Source organism: Triticum urartu, chromosome 5A, assembly GCF_056163025.1.
Source record: "Triticum urartu cultivar PI428250 chromosome 5A, HENAU_Tu73, whole genome shotgun sequence".
In the NCBI taxonomy this organism is placed as follows: domain Eukaryota; kingdom Viridiplantae; phylum Streptophyta; class Magnoliopsida; order Poales; family Poaceae; genus Triticum; species Triticum urartu.
The window spans coordinates 458,062,422-458,075,381 of NC_141877.1; the positions used below are offsets into that span (position 1 = coordinate 458,062,422).

General features: G+C 43.2%; 1 protein-coding gene and 1 pseudogene across 1 annotated transcript; one reads left to right on the forward strand and one right to left on the reverse strand.

Moving 5' to 3' along the window:
- Positions 1-934: 934 nt before the first annotated feature.
- Positions 935-2,576, reverse strand: LOC147971908 (protein FAR-RED IMPAIRED RESPONSE 1-like; annotated as a pseudogene).
- A 6,952-nt stretch (positions 2,577-9,528) lies between these two features.
- On the forward strand, positions 9,529-12,960 carry LOC125556211 (uncharacterized protein At4g26485-like). The gene is made up of 3 exons (XM_048718990.2): positions 9,529-9,952; positions 11,152-11,350; positions 12,269-12,960. Exons 1-3 carry the CDS (start codon positions 9,769-9,771, stop codon positions 12,669-12,671), a joined length of 786 nt encoding a protein of 261 aa, XP_048574947.1. The 5' UTR covers positions 9,529-9,768; the 3' UTR covers positions 12,672-12,960.

A 12,960-nucleotide genomic window follows, 5' to 3' on the forward strand; every position in this document is an offset into this window, starting at 1 on the left:
GGACACGATCCTCGTGTTCAAAATCTTCTATGAAGTATTCAGAGGAGGAACCCGCCTTGCAATGCCGAAGACAATCTGCGCGTCGGACTCATCGTCGTTGAAGCCTGGTTCAGAGGCTACTGAGGGAGTCCTGGATTAGGGGGTATCCGGACAGCCGGACTATATCCTTTGGCCGGACTGTTGGACTATGAAGATACAAGATTGAAGACTTTGTCCCGTGTCCGTATGGGACTCTCCTTGGCGTGGAAGGCAAGCTTGGCAATACGGATATATAGATCTCCTTCCTTGTAACCGACTCTGTGTAACCCTAGCCCCCTCCGGTGTCGATATAAACCGGAGGGTTTAGTCCGTAGGACCAACAACAACAATCATACCATAGGCTAGCTTCTAGGGTTTAGCCTCTTCGATCTCGTGGTAGATCAACTCTTGTACTACTCATATCATCAAGAATAATCAAGCAGGACGTAGGGTATTACCTCCATCAAGAGGGCCCGAACCTGGGTAAACATCGTGTCCCCTGCCTCCTGTTACCATCCGCCTAGACGCACAGTTTGGGACCCCCTACCCGAGATCCGCCGGTTTTGACACTGACAATAACCATTGTCGATGAACCTCCAAGTGATACTGTAGTTGATCCTTGGGGTGGATTTATCTCGCCATTGGTAATGCCCAAGTCAAATGATTTCTGCTCCAAAGAAAGTGATAAAATTACATGGATGTTTAAGAGTTTACTAGAAATAAAAATGTGAGAAATAAGCATACCTCATCCATGCTACTACAAGTTTGGCCATCTTGTTCCACAACGTCTTGTTCTAGAATATCATCGTGTGATGATTTCCTTTTTATTGGACGTTTTCTTTTTCAAATTCATGGAGCGAGCCTGAAATAAATACAAAATTAGTAAGAAAACACGCACGAGTTTGGGTTATTATTTTCACAGAATAATAACATAATATAGGGAAAATACCTTTTGTTCAGCTTCCTTTTGTGCAACCTTCTTCTCTTCTTGTGCAGCCTTTTTCTTCTCCCTTAGTTCAGCTTTCTTCTTCTTTTCATTTGCTTGACGAATAAGCTTATCAACCTTAGATTCTTTTCTCAATGAAGGAGGATGTCTAGCACATCTAACAGCTATTGGACTTAGTATAGTTTTACTTGTTGTCTTCCCATCAGAAGGCGCCTCTTCCCGCAATTGATCTTTTGGTGCACTAACCTGATCCTTATAATTTTCAGAACTTGAGCTGCTAGAGTACTTAATTTTCAAGGTGCAGAGATCTTCAATCAATGAATTGCATGAATCATCTGACATGGCGCCTATCTTTGCAACTGGGTAGAAACTGTTGCACAATCTATCAAAACGGTTTGCAACATGAGTATCTTCCATGCCGCCATATGTGCATCTGATGAAGTTATGTTTTCTTTTCACATTTTTTCTCCACCGATCCAGAATGTATTGTGGAGGAACCTCCTTGATTTTCTTGTGAGCGAGCACACATAACACATGCCTACAGAGAATCCCCCTGAACTCAAAGTGGCGACATGAACACTTAACTTCAAACTCTTCCTCACTGAAATGTACATGGTATACAATATCTTTTCTCCACCCTTTTTCTTTGTCAATCAGCACATCCTCAGTTATTTCATATGTTTCCATTGCCCCTTCTTTTTCTATTAACTTCCTATCACAATACATCTTGTGTGTTAGCTCTTCTTGAAATTCTTTGAACTTCGAATTTGTATAGATTGATTGAAATTGCTTCTCGATATCAAAGTGTGTGATGCAAGGTATGGTTGAATTGAAAGAGTTGAAATCAGCAATATTCTCCTTCTCAACTTTATCACGAAGAGCATTCTAATATTGGCTAACAAAATGCTTCAATGTAGTTTTTGCATTAACATACCCATTGAAGAAGGCATTCATACTCTCACTACGTTGTGTAGTAGACATACCTGCCCAAAAGGCATCTTTCACAAATGCTGGAACCCATCGGTGCCTATGGCAGTAAAGCCCTTTAAGCCATTCGTTATCACCAAGATCATACTTCTCAAGCATATGCGTCCAAGCAACTTCAAAAGGCATCTTGCACATGGAAGTCTAACTTTTGGTTGCATCTGAATAATCAAGACTTGTGTGGACTTAATGTATGATTATGATCTAAAATGATAGTTGAAAGATGAAACCTCCCATCAGGACCACGGGTAATATTGATTTTAGCTTTACATCCTAACCCGGTTGTTGGATTTGGTTTCAACATATTTCTTGATCTGGACTGAGTCTTACCATACCGAGAGCACGAAAGTGTAAGATACTTCAGTTGTCCATTATCATCATTGTTTGAGCTTCTTCTTGTCACACCAAAGCCCTTTGCTTTAGCGTAGTTGTTGTAGTACTCTTGCACCTCATTCTCAATATCAAAGGTCATCCCCAATTTAGGGTCTCCAAGTAAGGCATCTGGTTGAGCTTCACCAAGGTCATGTTCAAGTTCCGTGTTGCTTTCATTCCGTTGCTTAATGGTGTCATCATCGCTTGAAATCGACATGTCACTTGATTCTTGAACACCACCAGTTCCATCATCCATTTCTATAAATCAAGAAAATTTTAAACATTATTATTGTTCAAAGGCAATATAACTAAATTGATAGGGGATGGTAACATATTGTGCTAAAATTTGGCATGTGGACCATGAACTATACATGATGTATACATTCAGAAGTATGCGTAGGAACAAACAATCAATCGTACATAATGTGCTACATGCAGTAGATTCAGAGGCATGTAGATTCAGAGAGAAGAAAGGAATATAAGAATCGATCAACATGCAGTAACATCGACCGCACGATCAAGAAAAGCTAGATAAAAGGTGCAGATATTGAACATAACGAAATATTGGGGCAAAAACCTCACCTCCTCTAGTCCACGAGCTCGCCCAGGCACACAAGAGCTCCACCCCCAGCGTCGTCCACGTTGTCGAAGCTTTGACGGTGAGCAGTTACGACGTCAATAGCTGTTGAAACAAAAAATCAATTGTAATCTGATCGAGAAAAGTTAGATGGAAGATGCAAAGATTGAACAATGTTGGGGCTAGAACCTCACCTCCTCCAGTCCTCAAGCTTCGACAGTGACCGGCTTCCACGACAGCAGTTTAGACTGCGACCTGCTGCGACAACGACGCTGCCTGACCTAGAATCCCAGCGGCCATCTGTTCAATGTGGAGCGAGGGAATCCGAGCGGCCCGTCTGGAAAACGAGGAGGCGGCAGGCTGTTCTTTTTTTTCGAGGTAGAAGAAGGCGGACGGTCTGGCTGTTGTGCATGAGTAAATTTTCTGCTCGAGAGGGGTGGGCCGTGGGGATGACGTGGACGTTTCCACATCAGCGCGTATCGCTTGGTCCGTAGCAAGCGTCCGTAAGTGTGGCATTATCGGTCCCCCTCTTGTATACCTGGCCATGGGAAGCCCGGCTAGCCCGACCCGACCCGGCCCGAAAAAGCCCGACCCAGCTCGGTCCGACGCTGCTCCAGGCCGGGCTCGGGCCTAGATTTTAAGCCCAATGGCCGGGCCAGGCCCAGCCCGGGCCCTTCGTTTTTGCACTTTTCTAAAGATCGGGCCAGGCCAGCCCGGAATCCGACGGGCTTTTACGTGTTTGGGCCGGGCTCGAGCCCAGAAAACAGGCCTGATGGCCGGGCTGGGCCGGGCCGGCCCTGGGTTTTTTGCGTTGGGCTTGGCTAGGCCCGGCCCGAAGCCCGGCCCGGCCAGGTATACCCTCTTGTTTGCTAGCGATCGGACGCGCGCGCGCTGGGTCAACTGCTTGCTGCTGCCGGTTTCAGGTTTGCGTCATCATATGCACCCGTCCATCTCGCGTAGTTGCCGCCTTTTTTCAGCACAAGCCATGGGGCATAAGGAGAGAGAGGAGACTCTAGCTGCTTGATGTGACACGAGAGACGTTGCGTTGACGAATGGGCATGCCTCTACTAGACTGCGCCCATGCTTGAGTGGTTGGGCAGGTCTCTCGCCTCGGCTCGTGTGCGTCCTTGACCCGTTATTTTATGTAATCTTTATCGCTCATGACGTGACATTCCATCACGGATCACTGTGTATATCTACTCGTATCCAGAGCCTGTGCTATTGAGTACGGAGTTTTTTACTTGACCTCGAAGGCTCGAAGTCGTGTGTCACAGTTTTACTTGACCCTAACCTACGGTCGACATAGGTAGAGATAGTAAGCATTTTCTTTGGAACGACTACGAGATTTTACAAACGCGGACGCTCATTCATTATTTTTGTGCATGATTAAGGTTTTTTTAGGAACGCCTGATTAAGTACTGACGTGCAAAGCACGTGCAACTAACTAGTACTCCCTTCGTCCAAAATCTTGTCTTAGATTTGTTTAAATACGGATGTATCAAGTCATATTTTAGTATTAGATACATCCGTATCTAGACGAATTTAAGACAAGAATTTTGAGACGGAGGGAGTATTATATAGTATACAAATAACTTTTAACATGGACCGTTGGATAATTTCAATCGAATGGCTCACGTTTGTTTGCTTGGATTTGAGTGCAATATATACCGTTGGATAGGAAAATCCTACAGCTGTTATTGCAGGGATTAGCCGGGGGTGCATACAGCTCCTGCATGCGCTCATGACAGCCTCCACACTGGTACTAAGCATGTGACTATTGGGCCCATCCTACATCGTTCCAGTAAACTCCAGTGGATTCTTTCTATAGAAAAAATGACACCTACTCTGCTGAGTTCTCACCACAACTTGCAAAGGGAAGTAAAGGCCAGCTCCGTAGAAACCTCTAGAGAAAAGTCAACCTCAAAATGCTAAGTGTCCACGATTTGCGTGTATAATAAAAAATAAAACACCTATCTGTGTTGATGTGTTCGCCAAAAAGAAGAAGAAAATGTCCTACTGGTCCACCTGCCAATAAAATTTTCTGTTTCTTAGTTTTTGGATTATGAACTTCTCTAAGGTCAATATAATTTAAAGAAATATGTGCACATAATTAAATATGTATTATCACCACCAAAATATGTTTACGCTTCTAACCTTCCAAAATGCATACATCATATGGACATAATATGAATAGAAGATTTTTTGTATTATATAAATCAATAATTGAACGGATATATGTTGATGATACTATTATTTCATAAAGGAAAACACGTGTCTTAGATAAAACGCGAATCACATATTTGAGAACGTCCCAAAATAATTTTATCATCGTTTTCGTGTTTAGATTCAAGATGAGTGTGTTGTTATTATTTTGATATTTAAGAAAATTTCTCAAAACATTGTTAATACTTTGTTATGTTGCACCTGCGCACCTTTGCATAGTTCGCTATATGGTCCTGACATAAGGATCAACTTTACATGTTGGAAATCTTTATGAAAGGGTAATCAAAATAATATAACACAAGTATAGGATAAAGAGATTAATGATTTATTTTGGGTTTTAGTGACAATGTGTGCTTCGCTAAATGGGCAAAGGGCATGTGAAAAAATCTCTATATAAAATGGCAAGGAAAAAGAAATTTAACAACTCCCTTAAATGTTGAATCTCCCACGTGCCTAAAAACAATTTATTATAGTAAGTTATGTCCACAATCCGATTCAGGTCCAGTGGCCACAATTTCATATTCCTCCTCATTTTGGTGGTGGTGTTATTATTTCTAGAACCATCGCCTGGCAGCAGCCCAACAACGCACCGCCACGCCCTCTACCCTGCTCGACTCCACCTCCTTTGCCCCCCTCGGCCTCCCTCTAAACCTTGCTAGATTTCATCTCCGGCGAGCTCCCCGTGCCCCCATTCCACCTGAACCCATCAACCTATTGACTCCCCTCCACAGATAATAATGTTGTTGCGTAGTCCCGGGCTCTAGGTCACTCCTAGCTCGGAATCACCGGCACACCCGTATCGGCATCAGACGCTAGGTAAAATCGATTGGTTTGTTTTGCAATTTCATGGAATAGATAAATACAAAAATATTTGAATTAATTAATTACTGAGTAATTTGTCTATGGTATCGTCACTCCTATGTTATGCTTTGTTTATAACATTCATGGACCTTTTTTTGCAATACTCATTGAAAAATGAAAATGTTGTGTGAGTCATGCCCTGCTGAGTTATTCATTGTTTTTGTGCATGATTAAGGTTTTTTGAGGAACGCCTGATTAAGTACTGACGTGCAAAGCACGTGCAACTAACTAGTACACACATATGCTTATCCTATGAACACGCTCGCACGTCCTAGCACCTTCAAGAGAATGGCACACGACACATATCGACGAAGTCGCCACAAACGCCTTCGTAGTCGACGAAAATATTTTCTTCCACTGAAGCACATCGCCGGAAGGCCTGAACTAAATCCAGAAAAATGCAAGCATCAATGTCAAGTCTAGGATTTGAACCACCATCCAACCACAGGTTGGTTCACGCTGTGGCTAGAATTTTGTTAGAGCATGTTCTACTCCCTCTTATGCACAAATATAAGATATGTTTTGGATATTTCAACATAGACTACATACAAAGAAAAATAAGTGGACAAACAGACTAAAACATGTATATATACATCCGGTTCAGAAAAAGGTTTAAACATCTTATATTTGTGACGGAGTGGTTTTCCACTGCAGTTACGGCTTAAATTCAACTTATGTTCTAATTGTCTCTTTAACCGCCAATAGATGCTCATTTGGCCATTCTTAAGCTGCTCATGAGTTGCTTGATGCTGGATCGATTGATGCATTTGGACAAAATTCTCAAACATGACTGGATTTTGAGCTGAAAGTTGGATAAGATCAGCTATGTACTCAAATTACATACCTCCGGCAGCTTCTTGACCCTCATCATCTACAATCATGTTGTGTATGATGACACAAGTTGTCATCGTCTCTGAATCCCATATTTTTACAGGTTCTCAAACAACTGCAAAACAAACTTTGAACACTTCAAATGCCCTATTCACATCCTTTCCAGCTCCTTCTTCTTTTTGACCAGAGTGGACTCCTTTCTAACCAACTGTCTCATAGATTGTCTTGATGAAGGTCGCCCACAGAAGAATAGATACCATCAACCAGATAGTAGTCCATATTGTAGTTATGACCATTGAGAATATAGTTGCACGGAATAGATCCCATATTTTTACAGGTTCTCAAACAACTACAAAACAAACTTTGAACACTTCAAATGCCCTCTTCACATCCTTTCTAGCTCCTTCTTATTTTTGACCAGAGTGGACTCCTTTCTAACCAACTGGCTCATAGATTGTCTTGATGAAGGTCGCCCACAGAAGAATAGATACCATCAACCAGATAGTAGTCCATATTGTAGTTATGATCATCGATAATATAGTTGCATGGAATAGATCCCATATTTTTACAGGTTCTCAAACAACTGCAAAACAAACTTTGAACACTTCAAATGCCCTCTTCACATCCTTTCCAGCTCCTTCTTGTTTTTGACCAGAGTGGACTCCTTTCTAACCAACTGGCTCATAGATTGTCTTGATGAAGGTCGCCCACAGAAGAATAGATACCATCAACCAGATAGTAGTCCATATTGTAGTTATGACCATTGATAATATAGTTGCACGTAATAGATCCCATATTTTTACAGGTTCTCAAACAACTGCAAAACAAACTTTGAACACTTCAAATGTCCTCTTCACATCCTTTCTAGCTCCTTCTTGTTTTTGACCAGAGTGGACTCCTTTCTAACCAACTGGCTCATAGGTTGTCTTGATGAAGGTCGCCCACAGAAGAATAGATACCATCAACCAGATAGTAGTCCATATTGTAGTCATGATCATTGATAATATAGTTGCACGGAAGAGCTTGTCCTTCAATCAACCTAACAAACAATGGAGACCGCTCCAACACGTTGATGTCATTGTGAGACATAAATATGTCAAAGAAAGCATGCAAAATCCAAAGGCCATGTGATGCACTTGCTTTAAAAAATGATGATGGTCTTTTTAACACGGCCCTGATATTGCCCGTGTAAAGCTTATGGGAAGTTCCTCCATCTCCAGTGCATGCAATTAAGGGATTCGTGCATACCTGTCCACCCTCTTGCTTAGGACATCGCTGTGTCCACGATAGTCGGTTCCATCAAGTACTATCATCCAAACACCTTGACTGCTACAATAGCAAACCTCACGATGGCAACCGCGCTTGTGCTTTCAGACATCCAGAGGTACTCATCCCACGAATCAGCGGATGTGTCATAAGCAAGCATCCTCAATGCAGACATGCACTTTTGGTAACCAGAGAATCCAATTTTTCTAATGGCCTTCAAGATGAAGTAGTCGTCATAGGGAACTTTTCATGTCATTCGACTTAAACTGTGAAGCGGGAACTTTGCAACTTGCAAACCACTAGTTGCATGTCCCTATCTTATTTCCAATTTATGTTTTCATTTATCTTTAGCATGTGGTTTTGCGAGCATTGTTTTCTTTTGTTAGGGATCATTTTGAACAATAGAAATGTTTGAAACATGAATTAATTTATAGCCCACTTGTCTTGAAATTTTCTTGAAAATGTTTTTCTTGTGAGGGCAACCCCCTTCCACAATTTTGTTGTGGTGTGTATAGTCCATGCTATGCGCTCACAACTTTGTCGATCGTCACACACAAAGCCACAACCACACACAACATGACATGCACTACCCATGCAGACGCAAGGCCAATCCCTGACATGCCAGGGGCCATAGTGCAAGATGACAAACTAGGCCTTTTTGTATAATACACCTAGTTATAGAAGTACCACCAGGGAGATCCACCTCCAGGCGGAGATGTGATGTGTGTCTGGGAGGAGGCCCGCGCGTCACGCCACATGCATTGCGGCTGGCTTGCCTCTGGATAGTCTAAAGGAGGAGCTGCGAGAACACATGAGGGTTGAGGCGCCGGAGCAGGAGAAGGTGGGGGTGGAGTAGGAGGCAGTGGGGATGGAGATGGTGGCGCCGGAGCAGGATGATTAATAGGAGCCACCGTCAAATGAGGAGGAGGAGGCACCGCACCGACAATGGAATTCAGGATGGAGGACACACTCACTGAGTTCGAGCTCACGCAAGCGAAGGAGGTGGCGCCATCTTCGACTCCATCCACTTCGAGACGGAGGTGGAGGCCAACCGCCGCTTCCTTCGTGAAGCGGACATGAAGCATGAGAAGCTGTTCGCCGACAAGGAGGACGCGCCGGAGTTTTGCCCCGATGCCGCCGGCTCCGACATGAACGCGTCATCGACATATCCGATGACAAGTAGTGTAGATCTTAAATGTTGCATTGCTTTGTATGAAAATGAAGATTGTCAAATGGGAGTGTAATTGTGATGTGTGGTATGGGTATGACCGGGCGTTGTGCGTGGACCGGACCGGACACTTCACATTCGGATTCCCACGCCCAAAACGAAAACCCCAAGCATCCAAAGAAAAAAAAGAATCCCAGCCCTGCCAAGCAGGCCCCACTGCGGAGGACCGCACTTTATTTTTCCCAACGGAGCCTTCTTCAGGAAGACAAGACTCGAGTCCACAGTCCACAGTCCCGCAGCGTCACTGTCAGACACCCACGCACGCACGGTCTCAGCGTGCTCGCCCCGGTCTCGCCGGCGGAGGGAGAGAGCCGGAGAAAGGGGAATGCCGCGGCGGTGATCGCGCCCGATTGGAGGGGCAAGTCGCCGGTGCAAGGGGTTCCGGCGTCGGCCGCCGTCGACGGGTTAAGGGGCGCCAAGCGCCGGCGGTGGAGCGGGCCTAGGCGACCGCCGTGTAGGGGAATGGCAAGGCTGCGGAAGAGGAAGAGGGGGACGGGGAGGGGGAGGGGCGTGAGGTGGTTGAGCCACTACTCATCGGGGCAAAGCATTCTGATCGTCGGAGACGGGGATTTCTCGTTCTCGCTGGCTCTCGCCGCCGCGTTCGGGACCGGCCGGAACATCGTCGCGACGTCGCTGGACTCCTATGGTTTGATCCTTTCCGCTCTCTCTTTCAGCAGGACTAATGTTGCTTTCATTTAATAACAGTACTAGTTAGACCTAGGGTTTCAAGAAATGGAATCCTGGAGGCGTAGGGTGCATACAGGAGCACAATGTGTTGCTTGAGGCCTACTTCTATTTGCCATTTTGTGTGGGTTATAGAGGGAATTCATGTGCTTTACTCCGTGGAGATCGAAATCACCATAAAAAGTTGGCTAATTGCGGTGATAAATGGAACCATGGAGGTGGAGGGGTAGGGGGGAAGCGGGGGAGAGTGAATACATGACCTGCCACATGTTAATTTTAGGAATGTAGGAGAATTTTGCATCCTCTCTTGATTAAGAAGGATTTGATTTACTTTATACTGCTGTGGTAAAGTTCACTGTGAAATTGCTGACTGGTCGTTTAACAGCTAGCATAGAGTATGCTATACAATGAGGTGGAAGAGATTTTATGATGGAAAAATCTATCTTGTTATTCGCTGCCATTTGCTTACTTTCATCAGCGTATTATTGAATTTGTTAACGATTTTCATGATCTAATCGAAACTAATTGGGAGTCCTATTTGAGTGATCTGTTGACTGTTGTTGGTTACTGTCAGAAATTGTTTGTCGTGGGCGGGCACATTAAGATACATGATTTATACTTCTATTTATCTCTTCATTGCCATTGTATAATCAGATATTCTGGACACTGTAATTTGGATAATTTTCGTGTGTGCATATGAGCATTGTTTTCATATGGTTTCTCACCCTGCAGCACAATATGAACAAAATTTATGTTTTCAGCAACTACATTATGTCAAAAGTGATTTAGCAAGTTCGTGGTGAAAGGGCCATTTAGGACCTAACAAGTCTTTGGAACTTGGAAACGTGAATTAGGAATTAACCCGTGAGAACACACATTCAGCAAAACTCTGTGTCAGGCTGGCGTTAAAAGAACATCCTCTTTTATTTCCATGTAACCACCACTTTTTCTTTGGCTCCTTAGCAACTTTTTATCTTTTAATAATTGTTATTTACTTCATTCCTAATTCCTCCTTGAGGCCTTAATATGCTATGCATTAAACTGCCCCTACTTACCTTATATGCTCAGAGGGATAATTTGTAGTGTGATTTTGTGGTCATTTTTACATTCTTTGTTATATTTATCTGTTTTGTTTCTGTTCTTGTTGCCAATTTTCTGCAGAGGCTCTGTCTCGCAAGTATATCAAAGCACAATCAAATTTAATGCGGTTGAAGAGAATGCATGCCACGGTTTTGCATGGTATCGATGCAAATACAATGAAGGGACATACTGATCTGAAGATGAGACTATTTGATCGGATTGTCTTTAATTTTCCTCATGCTGGATTCAGTGGAAGAGAGTGTGAGATGCACGTCATCAGGTATGAGCACTCCTCTTTGATGGTTATCTTTAGTTATCACAGCTAATAATTGATTGTTCCTGGATTTTGTAAGTTACAGTCATTTTTCTTGTAAACTGGTTGCCTCATAATCTTTGTTTGTGAGTTAGAGTTGGTTCAGTAGTCCTAGGGTCACATCTCTGTTAGGAGCTAGGAGTTATTCTCTTGGGTATTTTTGCTTAGAGTGCAAAGGAAGCTGTTATCTTTTCCAGTTTTGCTTTTTCACCTCAAGTTATTTTTGCTTGCTGCTAAAATTTATTAGTATGAGTTCTCCCATGTTGACAGCGTCGTTATTTGAAATGCACCGTAATTATGTACTTATGTATGCTCAGTATATGCCTCTTTATGGTAGTTTGCTAGTTCATTCTTTTCATTTACTCCACAATTGAAAGACATTTGAGTTACAATTTACAACATGAAATTGTTCTTATAAGTCGCACGCATAGAATTTGTCAACACCTATGTAGTAAGGCTGATATGATTGACCACAAGAACAATAATTTCTTTTCGTGACCCACTGCTTTTTTAACCCATAACGGTTGTGGCAACCTATTTTCGAAAATGTGAACAAATTCTGGGATATAAAAATATGCCGTAACATGTATGTGAATCTATAAAATAATAATGCACTAGTATGAACGTTTCTGTTTTGTGCGAAAAAGATGAGAAGAGATAAGTGAATATGATGTGCCCATACTGTAATTGACATTTTGCATGGTTTTCTATAGGTGCATGTTACAGCATGGCCTACATACATGTTTTTTTTCCATATTTCTGGGGAACCTTGTTTTTGGATCTGGTGGTTTCCTGCTTAGTTAACCCTAGAACCCTTTTGATAAGATAATGCTTCAGCAAGCCACCTTTTGTATCATCTTCTTAACCTTTTATTCCGATCTATAGATCGCACAGGGAGCTGGTGCGGGGGTTCTTTGGCAATGCACGAGAGCTGCTTCAGCCGTATGGTGAAATCCACATTAGCAACAAGACAGGACATCCTTACGATGGGTGGGATATTGAGCAACTCGCCTCAGAAACTTCTCTGGCTATGATTGACATAGTTAGTTTCCAGAAACAAGACTACCGCGGCTATAACCCGAAGAGAGGAAGCGGTGCAAAGCCCAACAAACCATTCCCTCTTGGTGACTGCAGCACATACAAGTTTGTTGCAAAACATAATGATGCTCAAGAAGAACATGCGTGTTACTGCCACATTTGCCAAGATAAATATGTCTCGCCGTACTTCGGCTATGCGAGCAGTCTCGCCACATTCGGAGCTGGGAATGTGGGGCACCTTGCATACTGATGAAATGTAGTGAACTGGTCGTCGTACTAAGGGTGTGTTAACAAACTAGTTCTGAAACCTGGGATGCGTTTGGTTAACAAACTAGTAGTTCTGAAACCTGGGATGCTTTTGGTGAACTTGATGTGGGACGACTTTTCATGTGGTGGAGTACCTTCGAACTTACCTGGACATGGCATGGTGCGTGTTGATGAGGTGCCATCCATCACTGTGTAACTGCCTAGATGTAACGTTGTATTAAAGTAGTATGAACAATATTGTGGTGATGTAAATGCAAGCACTTCTGTTGCAA

Coding starts and splice junctions, on each gene's coding strand:
- LOC125556211 (XM_048718990.2), top strand. CDS start 9,769: ATGGCAAGGCTGCGGAAGAGGAAGAGGGGGACGGGGAGGGGGAGGGGC. Junction 9,953..11,151: donor GACGTCGCTGGACTCCTATG/GTTTGATCCTTT, acceptor AATTTTCTGCAG/AGGCTCTGTCTCGCAAGTAT. Junction 11,351..12,268: donor TGTGAGATGCACGTCATCAG/GTATGAGCACTC, acceptor TCCGATCTATAG/ATCGCACAGGGAGCTGGTGC.